The sequence below is a fragment of the Lissotriton vulgaris genome, chromosome 5 (genome assembly GCF_964263255.1).
Source record: "Lissotriton vulgaris chromosome 5, aLisVul1.2, whole genome shotgun sequence".
In the NCBI taxonomy this organism is placed as follows: Eukaryota; Metazoa; Chordata; class Amphibia; order Caudata; family Salamandridae; genus Lissotriton; species Lissotriton vulgaris.
The window spans coordinates 256,122,451-256,142,307 of NC_141693.1; the positions used below are offsets into that span (position 1 = coordinate 256,122,451).

Here is a 19,857-nt window from a genome sequence, read left to right on the forward strand (position 1 = left end):
CGCTGTGCGGAGAGCTCCTATCGGCCTCCCAGGCCTCACTCCTCACCTTGATGAGCAGACAGTCACATTGGCCGATGAGGTGGGCCCCGCAGCACTTTTCAGGCCTCCGTGCTCAGGCGGACAGGGCCCGATCCGCAGCACCTCCTCCGCTAAGATTTTTTTTTGCGGGGGGGGCTGAATCTGCAATAGGCAGGGTGGAGCTGAAGGGGCTCTTAGAAAGGGTGAAACAAGAGCAAGGCCTCATTAACATGCAAATGGTCTGTTAAAGACCTGTTAAAGACCTGTGAAGTGCTCGGGTGCGTCTGTGTGTGTGCCTGGGAAGCTGTCTCATCCTGGGCTGCCACACACGACGTGAGGGGGTGTGGGGGGGGGGGTTGCAGGGGTGCGGGGGGGCTGTGGGGGCGGGGAGGCTGAAGCCCTTTGAGGCCAATGGGTGTTGCGCACCTGCACGTGGCCAATAAACAAGCTCGCTCCCTCCCTCACACTAAACTTGGCTAATAAACAAGCAAGGTGTCTCCCCTGCTCATTCACACAGGTGACCAAGTAAACAAGCGCGCGCCCTCACACTACACATGACTAATAAACAATCAAGGTGGTCTCGCGCACACACTACTGACCAACAACGAGTTCAGCCCCCTTTGGCTCAGTGAGTTGGCTGAAAGCCGCGCTCACGTGAACCCCTCGACTGCCGCTGCGCTCCTTAGACATATCTACCATTTAATTAACTCGGCAGCTGAGCAGCGGCGAGATGAACATGTTATGGAAGGAAGCCCCGGGGTCTGGCTGATTGTTTTCTCATTGTCTATTTAATTAACATGATAGGTCAGGCAGGAGCCGCTTCTGCCCGGGCCACTGGGGAGGGAACATCTCCTCCCTCTCTACTGGAGAAAGGATGCGTCTGCACATATGAAAGAAACAGGCGACGGACCTCGGTATTGGCGAGACAGCCCCCTCCCTGTCTACTGGAGAGAGGGTGCATTTACAGGGGAGAGGAAGGCCTTGCTGCAAAGAGATCAATCTGAATAGGGGAGGGTTTCACTACACAGGGATAAAGAAGGGCTTCCTTCGCCTCCACTGGAGAGATGGCTCCTCTGCGTTAAAGAGAGGGCCCCCTCCTCTCTGTATAGAGCTGGGTCTCCCTCCCCTCCCCTATAGAGCTGGGCCTGTCTCCCCTCTGCTATGAGAGCCGGGCCTCCTCCCCTCTGCTATGGAGCGGTACCTCTGCACAGGAGAGAGGGCCACCTTTACCTTTGCTATAGAGTGGGTCCATCCGCGCTGTAAAGAGGCTCTATTTACTTTTCTCAGGGCAAAGGAACCCTCCGCACAGAAGAAAGAGAGCTTCTAGAGAGGAGAGAGATTGACCTTCTGCGATGTAAAGGCTCTCCCCTCCTCTCTAATGAAGAGAGGGTCCCTCAGCACTTAAGAGAGGCCTCCATCCTCTGTAGTGGCTACAGGATCCTTCTGCAGAGGAGAGAGATGCTCCCACCATGTCAAGGAGAGAGACACTACAGAGGGGAGCGGTATTTCTTGAGATGGAGAAACGCCGCCTCTGTGCAGAATAAGAGAGAGGCTCCCTCTTCAGTGGGGAGAGGGTCAGACTCTGGACTGTTGCAGACAGATCACAAAACAGAACGGATCACTGGAACCCTCACTGGAACCCTCACTAGAACCCTCACTAGAGCCCTCACTAGAACCCTCACTGGAACTCTCACTAGAACACTCACTAGAACACTCACTAGAACTCTCACTAGAACCCTCACTAGAAGCCCCAGGGGAACCCTCACTAGAACCCTCACTGGAACCCTCACTGGAACCCTCACTGAAACCCTCACTAGAACCCTCACTAGAACTCTCACTAGAACACTCACTAGAACCCTCACTAGAACCCTCACTAGAACACTCACTAGAACACTCATTGGAACCCTCACTAGAAACCTTCATGAAACCCTCACTAGAACACACACTGGAACCCTCACTCGAACCCTCATTGGAACCCTCACTAGAACCCTCACTAAAAACCTTCCTGAGACCCTCACTAGAACACTCACTGGAACCCTCACTAGAACACTCGCTGGAACCCTCACTAGAGCACTTCCTAAAACCCTCACTAGAATCCTCACTAGAACCCTCACTAGAACACTCCCTGAAACCCTCACTAGAACACCCACTGGAACACTCACTGGAACACTCACTGGAACCCTATCTGGCACGCTATTCCAGCCTCGTGCACGTAGGTGGTCGAGGACTGGCTGCCAGAGACACTTGGGCTGTAGAGATTTGGTAAAATTCCCATCAGCCCTCTGCTCTCACCCATTCTGTATTATTTTACCTTGTTTCCATTAAAAAAGTCTTCAACAAATTACACTCCAACATACATTCCTTCTTTGTCGCTCCACAGAAATTGCTGTAGCATAGAAACCTATCACATATTTTGTCTATAATTGTCTTTAGAAATGTAAATAGATATATATTTTTTAATTAGCATACATATTTATAAACTGAAGGGAAACCCTAGTGACATACGCTTCATCTCAGGAATACTTAAATGCAGTTATATTATTTTATAACTTAAAAACAAGGGATGACGTTAAAAAAAATTCTGTTCGGTCACTCACAATAATGAAGCCAGGACTAAAAATACAATAATATACTATCAGTCCTAAAGATGTTTTTATTACACCGAGCAATTACAAGAATAATGACATTTATCCATTTATTGCAATAGAAACAAATGTGGAAGGCAATGTTATCGCTCACTAAGAGTTTTTCAACATGGAGTGTGACTTGACAATAACTACACGTTTTTAGGTTTCGCCTCGTCGAAAGCTGCCGCGCAGCTTTTCGGCGCAGGCGAAATCTTTTGTTTAGAGTATGTTGGCTTAGTCCCGCCTCTGTCTTCCATTGGCTAGCTCCATAAATGGAGGCTAGCCATTGGAAGAGAGAGGCATCCGTCATTCTTTGAGGCGACTCGTGGGCTTTCCGTAGAATTTTTCCCTTTTGCCTACGTCAGTGCGGCGGTGGGCGGGGTTTATTTTTTCCGACGTCGAGGTTTCATTTGGTCATTCCGCGGCGGACCGCCGCCGGAGGAAGTCCAGGTGAGTGCCTTTCTTGCCGTTCCCTCCCCCCTCCCGCTGTTCATGTGCCTGCCCGCCCCCCTCCCGCTGTCTGTGTGCCTGCCCGCCCCCTCTTGCTGTCCGTGTGCCTGCCCGCCCCCCTCTGCTGTCCGTGTGCCTGCCGCCCGCCTTACTGGGGAGCGGAGCTGAGGTACCACCCCTCGCTCGTCCTGGCATAAAGTGGGAGTGTTTTCAAACTGTAAGGAGTGCCTGCCCTTTTCCTTTCGCTAATCTCCAACAGCTGGCCCCTCTGCGGTTCCCCTCAGTGGGTGCTCCTTGGCCTTCTGTAGCCGTTTGGGACTCACCCGGGGATGGGGTAGCGTGTGGCCACCCCCCCCGCCTGCCCTCGTGTCTGGTAACTCTTCATAACTCACTTGTTTGGCTGCAGCACCTTCCATATTCGTGCCGCTCTTCACTATCCTCACTTCTTACCTCTTTCTTTTGATGTCCCCCTGGCTCGGGGGGGGGGGGCAGGGGGCACCGCTGCCCCCTCCTGCCAGCGTTTTCTCGAGTGCACCGCCCACCCATGCGTGGCTCGTAACCCATCGGGTACCGGCCGTTTACAGCCTCCTGTTGCGAGCTTTTGCCCCTTCCGAGTTTAGCTGGCTGCTTGCAAGGGATCCCGGTGCTCTACGCTGCCCCTTCACCTCGCTACCCTCCTGAGGCGCGCTGCAAAGGCGGGAGGCGTAGTGGGCAGCCGGGACCCTCAAGCCTTTAAGAGATTCAGGCTCCCCACCCCGGCTGCTCTTCACGCTGCTTCCTGGGTTTACTCTGCATCGGCGCAGATAGCAGCCCATGTTCCTTACGATGGGATCGCTTCTTTGATCTGGGGCACAGACAGGGGTGGAGGCTCCGGTCTCTCTGCCCCCCATCCCCGCGCCACTCGGCCATCGCCGTTGAAAAGAAAATTAAAGCGCGAAAGTGAATCCAGCTGCTCCTGCAGCCCTTGTTGATACCCCTTGTCCTGCTGCTCCTCGTGGTCCTTTATCGGATGCCGCGTAAGTCATCACGGCATTCTTTGCTGTCCATGGAGGGAGTACGGTGCCGGTAGTCTTACCAGCGGGAAGTGCATACTTATGTACGGGTCCCCGTGTTCAAGGGCAGAAACCGGCTGCGGGGCTCCAGCCCATCCTGTTGCAGCCCTCCGGAGTTCAGCTCGTGTCCCAAAAGCCACTGATACCAGGCCGCAGGGGTTCTCCTGGCGATTCCGATGACCACCGAGTTTGGTGGTGACGCCGATGGCCGGTATTCTCCAGTGCTTTAATCAGTTCTTTATTTACACATGAGCGTAGTAGATTTGTGAATGTCCACGTTATTGAAATTTTTTACGAATAGTTTGGTGCAATTTGTGCTATAAAATGCTACATGAAAAAGCAATTGTTAAACTTGTTCCTAAAACTAACTTAAAAAATCATTCTTCTAAACTATGAAATCCGTGCATCCATGATCACTGTTCACCAGATTTCACATATGTAAGCACATCCGTTCTAGAAATTTAGGTGAAATTGATGAACATAGATCAAATAATCAAAAAATTGTAGCCAAAATATGGTTCCTGTATTCTCTAAGGAAAGTGCAACATAACCGTATCTATGTCATTTTTATTTGGCCACTATGCAAAGGGCGAGGCTAGACGAGCCCGCCTCTAGGGCCCGGCCCCCCGGCCCACGCCGCGCCCTCATTGGAGGAAGCTCCTGGACGGTAGCCCTATGGGCGACCGGCCAGGGGAAGTACTTCCGGGTCTTGCGGGTGACGCACGTCCGGTGGGGGCGTGGGGGCAGAGGCCATGACCTATTTAGGTCAAGACCACGCTGCCCTCGGCCTCTTTCCCCGCCAGCACCGGACCTGCCCACACCCCCGTGACCCATTACTGCCAGTCGCCTGGCGATTAATTTCTTTATTCATTCTCGGCCACGATAGCTTCCCCTCCCCCGTAGTCGCTCCCTTATCGGCGTGTCCCCAGGAGGATCCGGCGGAGATCGGGTGGCTGCAGATCCGGGAAGCAGACGGGTGCTGGTGAACCGCGGTGGACAGAGCAGCGACCAACTCTTCAGGTAGGGTGTCGGGGCCCGCTGTGCTGGGGGCGTGCGCGGGAGTACCGAGACTAGGTTTTCCAGCCTCCTTGTTTGTTTGTCCGTCCTTTGCTTGTTGACCAGGGGGTGTCTCGGGGGCCCGCGTGCGCTTTCAGTGACCTCGAGGGTAAATTGGGACTCCGGCACCCTCACCTGGCGACGCGGTTTAGCGCAGGGCAGGGTAGCAGCAGCGCTCGAGGCGAAGGTAGAGGGAGTGTTAGCTGCGCAGTGGTAGAAATGCCGGCCAGGATCCAGGGACATAAGCGCAAGGATAAGGACCCAGAAATTGCACAGCTTCTTTCCCTTTTACTTGCCAAATTTACCAGGGAAGATGAGAGCAGCGAGGGGGAGGCCGAGGTGCCCCCCTCCGAACCCGAGGAGGAAGCGCCAGTCACCGTGGAACGCCCACGCAGACAGGGGGTTCCCCCCAAGGCGGCCTTCCCGCCCCTAGTGAAAAAGCCGAGAGGGCAATCTCAGGGCGGTCACAGCAGCCGACAGAGGAAGCTCGCAGGGGCCAAGGGCGCTAACGCAGGGCGGCCAATGGGCGTGCCATTAGAGCCCGTGATTTCGATAGTGCCCCCTCCCTTGCCTCGGGTCCCTGTGCCCTTCGAGCCGGAGATCACAGTAGTGCCCCCCCCCATTGCTTCAAGTTCCAGTGGTTCCTCATGGCAGCGCTCCTACCGCCCCAGTTGTGCAACCTGCTGCAGGCGCGTCAGGGGGGATCTTAGAAGAAATCCGAGGGGCCATTGCAGCACTGGGATCAGCCCCGGTGGTGCCGGGTAATACAATGACGACTGTTCCTCCCCCCGCGAGCGTACCCCCACCGGTGCCTCCTACAGAGCCTGAATCAGGGGGTGCCCTGAATGAGATATTGAGCGCGTTAAGGGCTTTGACCCAGGGGCAGCCATCCCAGGGGATCGGTGGGGCAACTAATCCCCCGTGTGTAGCGGTTGCGCCCCCCCTGCCAGCGGTAGCGCCCGTGGCGGCGGCAGTTGCACCTTGGGTCCCAGCAAATGCCGAGGTGGGCCCCCTCTCTGAGATTAGGGAACAGTTAGCTCTGTTGGTTAAGGCGCAGGCATCGAGGGTCCCGGCGGCGCAAGCGGGGGTCTCGGCCCCTTCAAATACTACTAGCCCTTCAGGAGGTAAGCCTGAGAGCGCGAATAAGGAACCCGTTGGGGGTGCCAAGACTGGAGGGGGCCGGGGTTATGTGTTATCTAAACCAGGCCGCTTGGCAACGCACGTATCTCCAGAACTGAAGGAAAAAATTTGGAAAGGGGAATATGTAGATATTTTCTCGTTGATCAGACCCAAGAGAGTGGATGTTGAGAGCAAGGAAAGGGAAGGAAAGGATGGTTACCATAAGGACAGAAGGCCTAGGGTGGAAGAATCTATTACAAACTGGCTTTTTGGATTCCAGGTGTTCATGACTGTGGTTATTGAGAAGAGGCCAGAGCTGGCAGGCTCTTTGATATTTTACATGCACAAGATTTTGAAGGCGCACACGACGCATGGTGGTACGGCATGGTTGGATTATGATAGGGATTTCAGGTGGGAGAAGGTACAGGACCCAGAAATGGGCTGGGATCAGGTAGAAGTCAATGTATGGCTTGAGAGTGTGAATGGCAAGTCAGGCGGGTCACAAGTCAGCAGGCAGCCCTTTCGGACCTCACAGGGAGGGCCTGGAGAAAAGAGGGGGGCCTGTTGGCAATTTAATAGAAAAGTGTGCACATGGTCCGCTGAGAAGTGCAGATACAGACATGTGTGCTCCTTCTGCGGTCATCCATCCCATCCTGAATTCGAATGCATCAAAAAGTCCAAAGAAAAGGGAGGTGGGGGCAGGGAGACTAAACCTGCCCAGCCATAAGCTGCCCACCCCTGTGGATATTGGGAAACTGATTTTTTGGCTGAATCAGTACCCTGACCGACCTGCAGCCAAAATGTTGTACCTTGGTTTCTCTGAAGGGTTTCGTATTCCAACCCAGGGTGTCCCTCCTGTAGGATACTGCAATAATTTATTGTCTGCTAGAACACAGCCAGCGGTAGTGGAGGCTAAGGTAGAGAAGGAGCGCGGGCTGGGGCGCGTGGCGGGCCCTTTCCCGGCCCCACCGCTTCCTGGTTTCGTGTGCTCTCCCCTAGGGATAGTGCCGAAGAAGGAGCCGGGCCAATTTAGGATGATCCACAATTTGTCTGCCCCGAGAGGGGAATCTGTGAATGATGCTATCGACCCGGCTCTGTGTTCGGTGACCTACTCCTCCTTTGATGAAGCGTTGAGGAGGGTAAGGGACTTAGGCCCCCACGCCATCTTGGCCAAGACAGATATTGAGTCAGCATTTCGCCTGTTGCCCGTGCATCCCGAGGACTATCACTTGTTAGGATTTCAGTTGCACCATCAGTTTTACTTTGACAAGTGTATGCCTATGGGGTGCGCCGTTTCGTGCAGGTATTTTGAATCCTTCAGTTGTATGCTCCAATGGTTGTTCACGTTCAGGACAGGGCACAAGGAGGTAGTGCACTATTTGGACGACTTCATGGTAATGGGTCCAGCGGCTTCGACAACTTGCCAATGGGCGTTGGGGCAGCTAGTGGCCATGTTCAGAGAATTCAATATCCCTCTGGCCCCGGGCAAGACGGTGGGCCCGGCGACATGTATGTCCTTCCTTGGGATTGAGATTGACACAGTAGTGGGTGAATGTAGGTTGCCCGCAGACAAAGTGCAGGCTTTTCCCCAGGCGATTGAGGCAGCATTAGCTGGTCCCAAGGTTACCCTGCACCAGTTGCAGGTGTTGGTGGGCCAGTTGAATTTCGCTCTGAGGATAATCCCAATGGGCCGCCCCTTTTCGAGATCAATAGCCAGAGCCATGGTGGGCCTAACACAGAAACACCACCGGGTTCGCCTTAGGGCAGAGGTGAGAGAGGACCTGAGAGTATGGCAAGACTTCCTGGTGAATTTCAATGGCGCGGTGGTTTGGCCTTCCCCCCCAGTGTCCAGCGCGGAATCAGGGTTGTACACAGACGCCGCAGGCAGCATTGGTTTCGGGGCCATCCTGGGACCTCGGTGGTGTGGGGCTGAATGGCCGGACGCGTGGCATGAGTGTGGACTGACAAAAAACATAGCCTTTTTGGAATTGTTTCCAATCCTAGTGGCAGTGACCATATGGGCTGAGCAGTTCAGGAACAGGTCAGTCATTTTTTGGTCGGACAATATGTCCGTAGTTGAGGCCATTAACCGCCAGGGGGCTACCTGTAAGCATGTGTTGAGATTACTGAAGCGCCTGGTGTTGGTATGTTTGAAGTTGAACCTGTTGTTTAGGGCAGCTCACATTCCTGGGGTGGACAATCATGCTGCTGATGCTTTGTCTCGTTCTAAGCTGCAGGATTTCCGGAGGTATCATCCAGAGGCAGAGGACCGGATGACTGTGTCCCCACCATCACTGTGGAAGATTGGAGCCCCGCGTTAGCGGGGCTGGTAGGTGCCTCATTGAGTGATCGCACTCGGAAAGCATATCAGCAGGGTTTTTTGCATTACAGGACACTGGTGCATGAGGCTGGTTTCTCATGTTGGCATACTGATTGGCGATGTTTAATTTTTTACAGCAACTCAGCGACCAGGGCAGGTCCCTCTCGTATGCTAGGGCTCATGTGTCAGCGGTGGGGTTTTTCGCCAGATTAGCGGGAGTTTATGACCCTGGGACATCTTTTGTTGTCAAGCGGGCCTTGTCAGGTTGGGCCAGAAGGGAGGGCCCTAAGCGTGACACGAGAGGGCCTTTAGATGTTAGGACCTTGAGGGACATACTGGGTGTCTTACCTAGCTTGTGCTCCTCTACTTTTGAGGGCACTCTGTTTTCTGCAATTTTTTCCTTGGCCTTTTATGGGGCATTCCGCTTAGGGGAAATTGTGGGGACATCTCGCAGTGACCACTCAGGGGGACTTCAGTTGGGAGACACAAGGGTGGGCTCTGGGGTCCTGGAGGTGATTCTTAGAAAATCAAAGACAGACCAGATGGGGAAAGGGGCAGTGATCCAGCTGTCCTCGGCGCCGGAGACTCTTATTTGCCCGGTTGCATGCATGCAGTCTTACATAGCCATCCGTCCAGGGGGTAAGAGTCAGGCGCTGTTCATTCACGAAGGTGGTGAGTGTGTCTCACAGTACCAATTCAAGGCAGTACTACGGTTGGCCTTAGGAAGTCTAGGACTAGGGGACTCAGGTTACTCGTCCCATTCCTTTAGGATAGGGGCCACTACTTTGGCAGTAGAGGCGGGGCTGTCATCCAATGCTGTGAAAAGAGTGGGCCGCTGGTCATCCAACTGTTATAGGCGTTATGTTAGGCCTGAATTACTTTGACTTCCGCCTGTACCATGCCCATGCTTAACCTTTCTATTTCTTTTCCAATTATTAGTATGCCGAGAAAGGTGGTGTGGGTGTTGGGTCACTCGTTCGTGCGGCGGGCAGCAGTGCCATTGCAACAGCGGCGAGTGCGGAAACCACCTAGTCTGGATGGCATCGAATTCTTGTGGCACGGTGTGGGAGGAATGCGCATCCGGCACCTGCGGCGGCTCGTGGACGACATCCGTGAACGTGAGGGACAGAAGTCCCCTGATTTACTCATCATCCACTTGGGCGGCAATGATATGGTGGACAGAGGACGCCTAGCGGTCAAAGAAGCACTGCTCACTGAATTTGCATGGCTGGGGAGGACCTTCCCGCAGGCCAGGATAGTGTGGTCCTGCATGATCTCACGACAGTGGTGGGGCAAGGATATTCGGGCGAGGACCCTCAATGTGTCAGTACGACGTCTAAATGGGGAGCTGGCAAAGTTGTGCTCAGTGAAGGGCCGCTTGCTACATCTTCCACACAAGATGATCTCAGGACCAATCATGTTTCATCAGGATGGAGTTCACTTATCTGACATTGGCACAGACACTTGGATCAATGGAATATGGTCTTTTGTGCAGAACTTGGCCGGTTGGGGGAAGGGCGACGGACCTTTGGGCCCTAGTCTCCCTTGTGGCGGAGAAGAGACATTAGAACACTAATAGATTGCCAGAATGGACGGGAGTCCGCCTTGCGCACTCCCTATGCCAGCACTGAGGGGAGAGAAGGTAAGCTCTCCGCAGGGGGATGGAGACCACTGGCTGGGGAGGCTAGGGCGACAGGTACGAGCCTCCTACGCAGCCTGGTGGACGAGAGGTGGGGCCCTGGAAATGCCGGACAAGGACCCGAGGGCTGGGGCCCATCGCTCAAGAGACACAGGTGCGCGGCACCTTGTGTGGCCATCCTCCCTGGGGGGAGGCGAACCAGAGGGCCCCTTGGTGCTGGGGGAAAGAAGATGAAGTTATGAGCAATGAGAATTTGAATGATGCTTTAGGCAAGCTGATGAAGATGTTTTAATAAAGTGATAAATGTTGCTCATAATTTGAATAATTTTAATGTTTGAATAATCTTACGTCATGTTTATGAAATGCTATTAAACATGGCCTTTTTTACACCCACCACTTCTCTCAAGGTGAATATTCTTTGGTGGGTGAGCGGGCGTGGAGCATGCTGAGGGATCCGGGTCCTATGCAAAGGGCGAGGCTAGACGAGCCCGCCTCTAGGGCCCGGCCCCCCGGCCCACGCCGCGCCCTCATTGGAGGAAGCTCCTGGACGGTAGCCCTATGGGCGACCGGCCAGGGGAAGTACTTCCGGGTCTTGCGGGTGACGCACGTCCGGTGGGGGCGTGGGGGCAGAGGCCATGACCTATTTAGGTCAAGACCACGCTGCCCTCGGCCTCTTTCCCCGCCAGCACCGGACCTGCCCATACCCCCGCGACCCATTACTGCCAGTCGCCTGGCGATTAATTTCTTTATTCTCCCACCCACCCGTCCCCTTAAGGCAGTAGTTAGAAGGGTGCATTGTGGAGAAGAGACATTAGAACACTAATAGATTGCCAGAATGGACGGGAGTCCGCCTTGCGCACTCCCTATGCCAGCACTGAGGGGAGAGAAGGTAAGCTCTCCGCAGGGGGATGGAGACCACTGGCTGGGGAGGCTAGGGCGACAGGTACGAGCCTCCTACGCAGCCTGGTGGACGAGAGGTGGGGCCCTGGAAATGCCGGACAAGGACCCGAGGGCTGGGGCCCATCGCTCAAGAGACACAGGTGCGCGGCACCTTGTGTGGCCATCCTCCCTGGGGGGAGGCGAACCAGAGGGCCCCTTGGTGCTGGGGGAAAGAAGATGAAGTTATGAGCAATGAGAATTTGAATGATGCTTTAGGCAAGCTGATGAAGATGTTTTAATAAAGTGATAAATGTTGCTCATAATTTGAATAATTTTAATGTTTGAATAATCTTACGTCATGTTTATGAAATGCTATTAAACATGGCCTTTTTTACACCCACCACTTCTCTCAAGGTGAATATTCTTTGGTGGGTGAGCGGGCGTGGAGCATGCTGGGGGATCCGGGTCCTATAATATTTGTGCCTTTAGACATATAGGATATAACAGGCAATTGTGTATTATGTATTCGGGTGATGATGACATGATAATGAACCATGAAGTTTATTTTTGACATTGTTTTGTAAAATGCAGTGTACCATACTTATTTCTCAGCTTATGCTAGTTCCACAATTTGTGGACAATTAATAATTCATATTTAGAGAATTATTTGTGTGAAATACTGCTGCTGCAACACTATGATTATCATCTGAAACTAAAAACACACAGATTGTCTTAAGTTGTAGTTCGCTATGCTACCCTTGCACCCCCTAATTAACTGTTCATGCAGTTCATAAATTCCCTACGGCTAGTGCCCCTGCCTGCAGTAATTGATGGGCTTGGGTATGCCCATCAGGCACTAGACACAGTATCACCTGGGACAATGCCCTGGGTCCAGTACCTCTGCTTAAGAGCCTGCTTTCATTCATGTTAGAAGGCATTGGGCACAGTGCCCTTCTCTGGTGGTGTGAAAGTGTGAAAAAAATTCTGAGACCAGCACAGCTGCTGGGCTGTCAGAAGTAGCAATATGCATATGAAATACTCTATCCATTATTACCAAGGTGATAAAAGTTACTTAACATTATCCTCTTAGACATGCTCAAAATTGGACAGATTGTTTTGTCATCTAAAACAGTGGATTGCCTGAAGCACTGCATGGATATTAGGTCACATATTATGAATCCTTATGACTTAGCCATGTTTCTTCATTCCCTTTCCCGATCCAGAATTCTAGATCCTGGTCTGCTTGGTATGTGAAAGAATTGACTAGCCACAAATTACTTTTGGCTACCCTAAGGTAGTGCTTGCTTCCCTGCCCCCTGGCTGTGCCTGCTTCCCTGCCCCCTCGTTGTGCTTGCTTCCCTGCCCCCTGGCTATGCTTGCTTCCCTGCCCCCTGGCTGTGCTTGCTCCCCTGCCCCCTCACTGTGCTTGCTCCTCTGCCCCCTCGCTGTGCTTGCTTCCCTGCCCCCTTGCTGTGCTTGCTCTCCTGAGTGTGTGTGGCTCTGGGTGGGTGTGTGTGGCTCTGGGTGGGTGTGTGTGGCTCTGGGTGGGTGTGTGTGGCTGTGTGTGTGTGTGGGTGGGTGTGTGGGTATGTGTGGCTGTGTGTGTGTGTGTGTGTGGGTGTGTGTGTGTGTGTGGCTCTGTGTGTGGCTCTGTCTGTGTGTGGCTCTCTCTGTGTGTGGGTCTGTTTGTGTGGGTCTGTGTGTGTGTGTGGGTTTGTGTGTTTTTGTGTGGCATTTGCCAGAGATTAAACTATTGGCATTGTAAATGACAATGCCATTTATTTATCTGTTTTCAAAACCAACACATAAATACAAATTTTCTCATTTACAATGCCAATAGCTCAAACTTTTCAAAAGGCGAAACCATTGCATTGTAAATGCTTGTTCTTCTTGGTGGTTCTACAAAGTCCTAGGAGGCTGTTTTCTGGGCTCTGTGCAGAACCTTCGCTGGCATCCTTCAGTTCTGCCCCGGACGGACCTTACTCTGTTCCTGAAATAACATAGAAAGCAGCGTCCGGGCTGGGCAATTGAGTGGGAGAGTTGGTGCCTTAAATATATATCTCCTCAGAGGCGCTGGAACTAGGGGTGCGGTAGGTGCTGCAGCACCCCAGACCTGGAGGCAGTTCAGAAAGATAATGGAAAACAATGAGGTCCTTCAATCCGTTTCCTTTCCTCACAGCATTAGCCTGTTTGTTCAAATTCAGTAAAAAGTCATTGCTAATTAAGAAGAGTCCACAGCACAACTTTAAACAAACCACTGCACATTTCCGTGTCATGTTTATCTCAGTTTACATTAAGTGGCTTCAAAGACATGGCATTTGCTAACAGACGTTCGCCACTCCTTTGATTGTGTCCAATGAAGGATGAAACAACCAGGCACATCAAGAAACCAAAGTGAAAAATAGCATATGTTTAAAGTATACAAATATTAATAAGCATTGGCCTTGCCAATAGCTCCCACCCACGCTGATCTTGGATCAGATGGATTAAATTGCTATATGAAAACCCCACAGCTAGGGATAAAACAGGGAGGATGATTTCACCAGCCAATCTTCTCCTTCCCAGTTCCTGATTTAGGGTACCATCAATCATTATGTCAGAGTATGATGGGGCCATAATGTCATGGGGCCCAACTTCCACAGACCTTGCAATCATTATTCACGGCAGTCAGTAGTTCCAAACTAACACTTGATTCTCAGCCACGGCCAGTAGTAGGTGTAACTGCAGAGCGGTGACATGGGGAAGGGGGAGCGGCAGGGTGGGGGCTAGTAATGTATGGATTACGGACTTTAACAGGTAAGTAAACATATAAATAAATAAAACGAATTTCGTTGTGTGCGCTGCATCACCAAATTTGTTTTTGTCATTGTTTTTTTCATTTTCAAAAACAAAATCCTGCTTTGGGGTTTTATTTTTAAAATATAAATATGTACTTTGCCCTATGGTTCTGTCATGTTACAATACAGTATCTGGACCCGCCGTGACATCGGTGCCAGGCAATGCTTGAAATGTCTGCCGGCTCAATGGACATGTCAAAATGTGGTTGTCGGGAAATGAATCGGGGAGAAGGAGTAGTTCACTCTATCCCCCTGGCAGAGGACGACCCGACTGCCAAATTATAAATCGGACCCTAGTTTAATATGGAAAACAGACGATGTTAGCTGCCCTAGGTGTAGTCTGGGCAGACAGATTGTTATCATATGGTCTGGATCTGCCTGGAAGGGTAGGTGTTTTGGAGGGGTGGGGGGGAGAGTTAACCATAGCGACTCTCTTGGATAGGAAGGGTTTTCACACTCCAGAAACCTCTGAGATTTTTATTCAAGACCAAAGGCTGAAGGAGCTGCTAACAGATTCTTAAGTCTGGCGTTGACACTGGCCAAGAGATGCATAGCTATGCACTGGAGAGCAGCATCCCCTGTGGTTAAGTGGCACAGTGATATCAATAGAGAAGAGTCACATATATGAGCCAGTAGCCTGCCTGTGGATCGATATATTCTCTAATTTTCAAGCTGCCACTGTGATCCTATGAAATGGGTCCATGTCTGGGAACTTAGGGGCATATGTAGGTAGGCGTTTGCGATTCGCAAACGCCGAATTTCGGTGTTTGCGAATTGCAAACGCCCCTTTGGAATGTAGGTGGCACTTAGCGAAATAAGGAATTACAAAAATTGCGATTCCTTATTTTGCTTATAGCATTTAAGGAATCGCAATTTTACGATTCCTTAAATGCTATGTAGGGGTGCCTTAAAAATTGCGATTTTGGCATAAGGAATCGCAAAATACCACCTACTTCAAGTAGATGGTATTTTGCGATTTCCTTTAAAAATGCATTTTTAAAAAAAAATCAAAGTGCCATGTGGCTCACAGACATGCCCTTACAGGCACATTCCAGGGGTGCAACAGGTGTCCTTTGGACACCCTGGCACCCTTGGAATTGCGATTTTCAAATTGCGATTTTCTCACAGAAAATTGTAATTTGAGAATGTATCCCTATTCATTCCTATGGGCCTTTTGGCCCATAGGAATGAATGGGACACTCATTCCTTAATTGCGATTCGCAATTTGCTAATCACAAATAAGGAATGTTAGAGATTCGCAAAAAAATTGCAAATTATTACCTACATTCCATTTTGCTATTCTCAAATATCGATTCCTTAAAAATCGCAATTTGAGAATCGCAAAATGGAAATTACCTACATATGCCCCATAGTCTTTCCCCGCTTCACCTCTCTTGTGGCAGGGCGTGGCAGAACCAGATACCAGCTCTACTCCCATAAACAACCTGCAATTGTAATTAGTTGTGTTCATCATTTTGTTTAATTAAAGATTCACTTGCAGTACATGAATACTCTGTGACACACTGCCCACCTTCTCTTGTAGCCTCCTGGGATGACTGCTGTTTAATTAAATTGATTCTATCACTTACATGTTGATCTATTTAAAACTGTAGACTCTTGATGCACACTCCTACGGAATTAAAAACAAAGTTGGATGCTCACTGCGAACCAGCGTTGTCCGCCTTATGCAACAACAGATGTCAGACGTTGGATGGCCATGCTGGGCGAGGAATCCCCACACGAAGGTTCCCTACTTCATTCAGTAGTATAACAGAGGTGGGGTACCCATATCGTGCCAGAGGTTTTCAACTTATGCTAGGTATCCACTTCTTATGTCTGTGGTGCCCACCTACTGCTGGGGCTGTCAACCTATTGAGAGGGTTCCCGACTAACATCATTCCAAGGGGGCCACCAGATGCCATTGGTATTGCAGAATGCTATGCAGTTGTATTGGGTAAGGCAAGGGCACCCATTGGAAAAGTTTTAATTTTAAGGTTTGTATGCATTTTAGTCTAGAACAGCCTGAAGATCTTGTCTGCAAGATGATCACATGACATTTAGTTTCAAAAAGGAGAGGAAAAAAGTGTGAAGGTCAAGAGGGCTGAGCAGGACTCACAACACACAAACCCTCAAACTTTAAACCCAGGCCCCTTCATGACAAATGGGAGGGACATAGACAGCCGCGGTCCGTGCAGGTAACAGAAGTGGGGCCAGGTGGGGTGGGGGTTTCGAGAGATGATGCAGAGGGAAAATTAAATAATTAATTAATTTTCCCTCGAAATCTGCCCCACCGCTGCTACATGCACGGACCGCGGCTAGACATAGATGGACATATGGACCTGCCCCGTCCCTTATTCCTGGTTTGAACAAAGTGTCCCCAGCTCCTGCGGTTGATACCTAACTAAGGAATCTCATTTTAGGGTTTACCAGCCGAGGCTAAGGTGTGAGGATCTTGGGATTGTATCCCCTAATGGTGAACTGGGAGACGAGCGATTCAGTATAGTTTTAATTCATATTCCTGTATTCGGAGCACCTCCATCTGCTGGATCACTCCTTATATAAGACACAGGCTTCATTAAGCCTACATTTTTGTAAAGGATTTCAGAGCAGCCAAGCCTCAGAAAGTGACTGAGCATATGAGGAAGCAGTGGGGCTGAGAGCCTGCCCCACATGGGACTGTGGTGGTTAGGGAAGCTTGATATGTCAACGAGGAAGCTTACACAGTGTAGTCACTTATTATATGCTGTATCCTCTATGATGGCCTCATATCTGCACAACATATCACGTAAGATGGCTCTTTATCATACTGCTGCAACGGAGAGCTCGGAGTAGGTTTCATACGGTGACCGTCCCACCTTGAGGTGATCTGGAGCCTACATGCCCAGAGACTCAGCCATTGATCAACTCCCACACAGGGTGTTCATATTTCAAGGGTTTACAACTATCGGCCCTACAGCATTTCACGCATAGGAAGTGTGGAGCCAGCCGGAGCCCTTCCTCTTCTATTGCCTGGTATACCCACAACCATGGGTTCACCGCCAGGCTTACTTTTCACATGTCACCCTATCAAACTGTGCCACTTCTGCGCATTCTCAGCTGCCTGACTCTCTGGATCCTCAATTGCAAGAGTGCGCCATATCTGAACATAGGGCCCCAAAATGTTTACACGAATGGAACAAAAACTCTGGGGATTAGTAGCGCATGCACTCCAGTGAGGGAGCTACTCAACACTAAAGACTCAAGGGTGCCTGTACACAGTTACAAAGTCTGCTTATGTTCCTTGCTAAGTGCCCATTCTTAACTTTTAGTTGGAACAAATATCGTCTATCAGTTTATACATTGAACCATCAGGTTCCAATCACAAATACGTATATATTCTGCATGGGGGATATGCCACCATGTCACTTGTGGCCCATTGCCGCCTATAGTCCTTACCTCTGTAAAGACCTTTTCTTTCCATGTTGTGAGATGCACTCGCCAATCATTCCACATCTGTGAGGGGAACCCTTAGGAAAATCTCCTGGAGACAGTATATTTCCATATGTACCAGTCCAAAATACTCTGAGGATGTTGATCATTCTCTGGGTCATATTTTTCGCATGGTAGGAAGCGCATAATCGCCCCACTGTGGTACCTCTGTTACAATCAATTTCATTTGTTGATTTATGAGGTGGATACAAAGTAGGTAGAGTGATGAGGCCTGGGGGGGAAAAAGCAGCAAGTGAGAAGACACCCATCACTTCAGGCCTGAAGAATGAAGAGGTGTGGCTCAGCGGCCAGAGCGGCTGACTCCGGAGCGCAGGGCTCAGGGTTCGATCCCCAGCACCAGCAGCAGCTCAGCTCAGCATCATGTGGTTCTGGGAAATAGCTCACTTAATCCCACCCCCAGTGCCTGGATACCCTTGGGGGTGATAAGTTTGCGCTTTACAATGTGGAACCTCCCCAGTCGCATACGTAGTGTAGGGAGGAAGGTGTGGTGTGGTGCTAAAGGCTATCAAAGCCCACAGTGATGCATGTCCAAATCACACATGAAGTGCAGCGAAGCAGCAACTTTATAGCTTAATGTGGCTACCCCCTTCCATACCCCACATAGGGTTCAGGGAAGGGCTGGAAAATGAAAATGGGGAGGCGAGGGACATGAATGCACCCAGGGGCCTGGCTCCCAGCCCACACATGTGCCTTGTACAGTGAATAATCGAATCTAAGGTCCCCATAGTCAATTCTCCCCCCCTGCACAAGTGAGTCATAAAAGCATTCAAAGTCAGTGCATCTCGGCAGCTTTAGTCACATTGTGTTGTTTAAAGGCTTTTGTGTGTTTGAATAGGCACCATAAAGGGACGGGGAGCAGGGCTCGGTAGCATTAATCCTCCAGGCAATTACAGTTCACATTAATTCCTCGCGTTCGAGCGGTAATAAACGCCAGAGCTGCTAATGAAATGCGTCCTTCAGCTTGTTCAAATGTAGACGGGGCGAAGTCGGCGTGGAATGTGGACTAATTACTACGCTCCGCCCACCAGCAGCGCTTCCACATTGTTCAGACACCAGAGAAAAGCATTGGCAAAGCCAGTAGGCCTGGTGCTGGCTGTCAGCTTCTTTAGCTGTATCAAGGCATATTTCTTTTTTTTTTAAACTTTTTTTTCAGGAGGAACTGATGGGCCCTCGCTAATATAAAAAAGTGAGCACAGTAAAAATATTGAACCCTGGGCCTCAGTTACTATTATTCCATTCTCAGAAAGCGTTTGCAAATTGTGTGCGGATTTTTTCTGCTTACAAAATAGCATTTTTCCGAACCTACCTAAGTACTATTATGTCAGTTGTCAAAATGCAAAATCGCAGAAAGTCACAGATTGACTTTCCTAACTAATGTTTATTAGGCAGGCTTCAGTTATCGAACCCTGTGATTGGCTGCAATCACAGGGATGGTGGACTAGATTGGACAGCAGACCACCATTCCTATGATAGTATTTTAAATCGGAAAACATGTTTTTATAAGAAGCAGCCCATGTTCCTTAAAGGAGCCAGAGTTGTTTTTTTAATGTTTTTCTTAAACAGATTTATGTATTGTACAACTTAAGACTGAGCAGGCAGTGGTCCCCTAGAAGCACTGTATTATCCCCCAGAGCTGGCCAACAGGTGTAGCTAGAGCTTCTGGCGCCCGGGGCTATCCCTCAGATTGCCGCCCATGGCAGGTAGCGGGTGGGGGTTCTGGGTAAAAAGGACGGCGAGCACTTGAGAGGTCTGAAAGGTGCATCATGAAGTCCCACTGCCCCAGCTGTTGTCCAATACAGTACAGGCTGTGCTGCGCAAAGTGTGCACACTAAGTATATTCTTCAATTTCTACCAAGTTTTGGCTTAAAAAAGATGAAACCATAAACCGAATGATAAGAAAGCAAAATGTAGTAGTTGAGAATTATTTTATCGTCGTTTGTTTTAGGACATTGACCGGGCTGTTTCTCAGCTTTCACTTTTGTCGTTCTTCCAGGTCCCAGTTTGCCCTTGGCGTCCAGGCAGTCGAGCCACTGCCTCTGTCCCAGCGCATATCTCAGTCACTGAGCGGACAGCTGTCAGGCCACACTTAATGACGGACTGCCAGCAGCTGGAGCCGCCCCGGTCTTCCCTCGAGTTACTGGTTGCCCCTTTCGCTTCATCGCGACTGGAAAATGCATCTCCAAGCAACAACAATCAAAGCAGCTCAGCGTGCTGTAGAGCTTCTCACAGGTTTGTAGGAGTTCTACCTGTCCGGCCGCAACTCTGCAAGTGAGGGTGCTGCTAGCTGCTGGCCTCCTCACTCAGCAATTTCAGCAAAGCGTTCAAAACTTCCAATAGCATCCTTATTTTAGCACGGGGCACATTGGGGGGG

The 19,857-nt window shown here is 50.6% G+C and overlaps 1 protein-coding gene across 1 annotated transcript in view; it reads left to right on the plus strand.

The window, feature by feature from the left end:
- Positions 1–10,218, plus strand: part of LOC147710637 (uncharacterized) — an 84,462-nt gene extending 74,244 nt beyond the window's left edge. The window contains exons 3-4 of the mRNA XM_086919371.1: positions 6,603–6,733; positions 9,582–10,218. Of these exons, the coding sequence (XP_086775497.1) occupies positions 6,603–6,733; positions 9,582–10,218 (768 nt within the window). The remainder of the gene's footprint in view (positions 1–6,602; positions 6,734–9,581) is intronic.
- Positions 10,219–19,857: the final 9,639 nt, after the last annotated feature.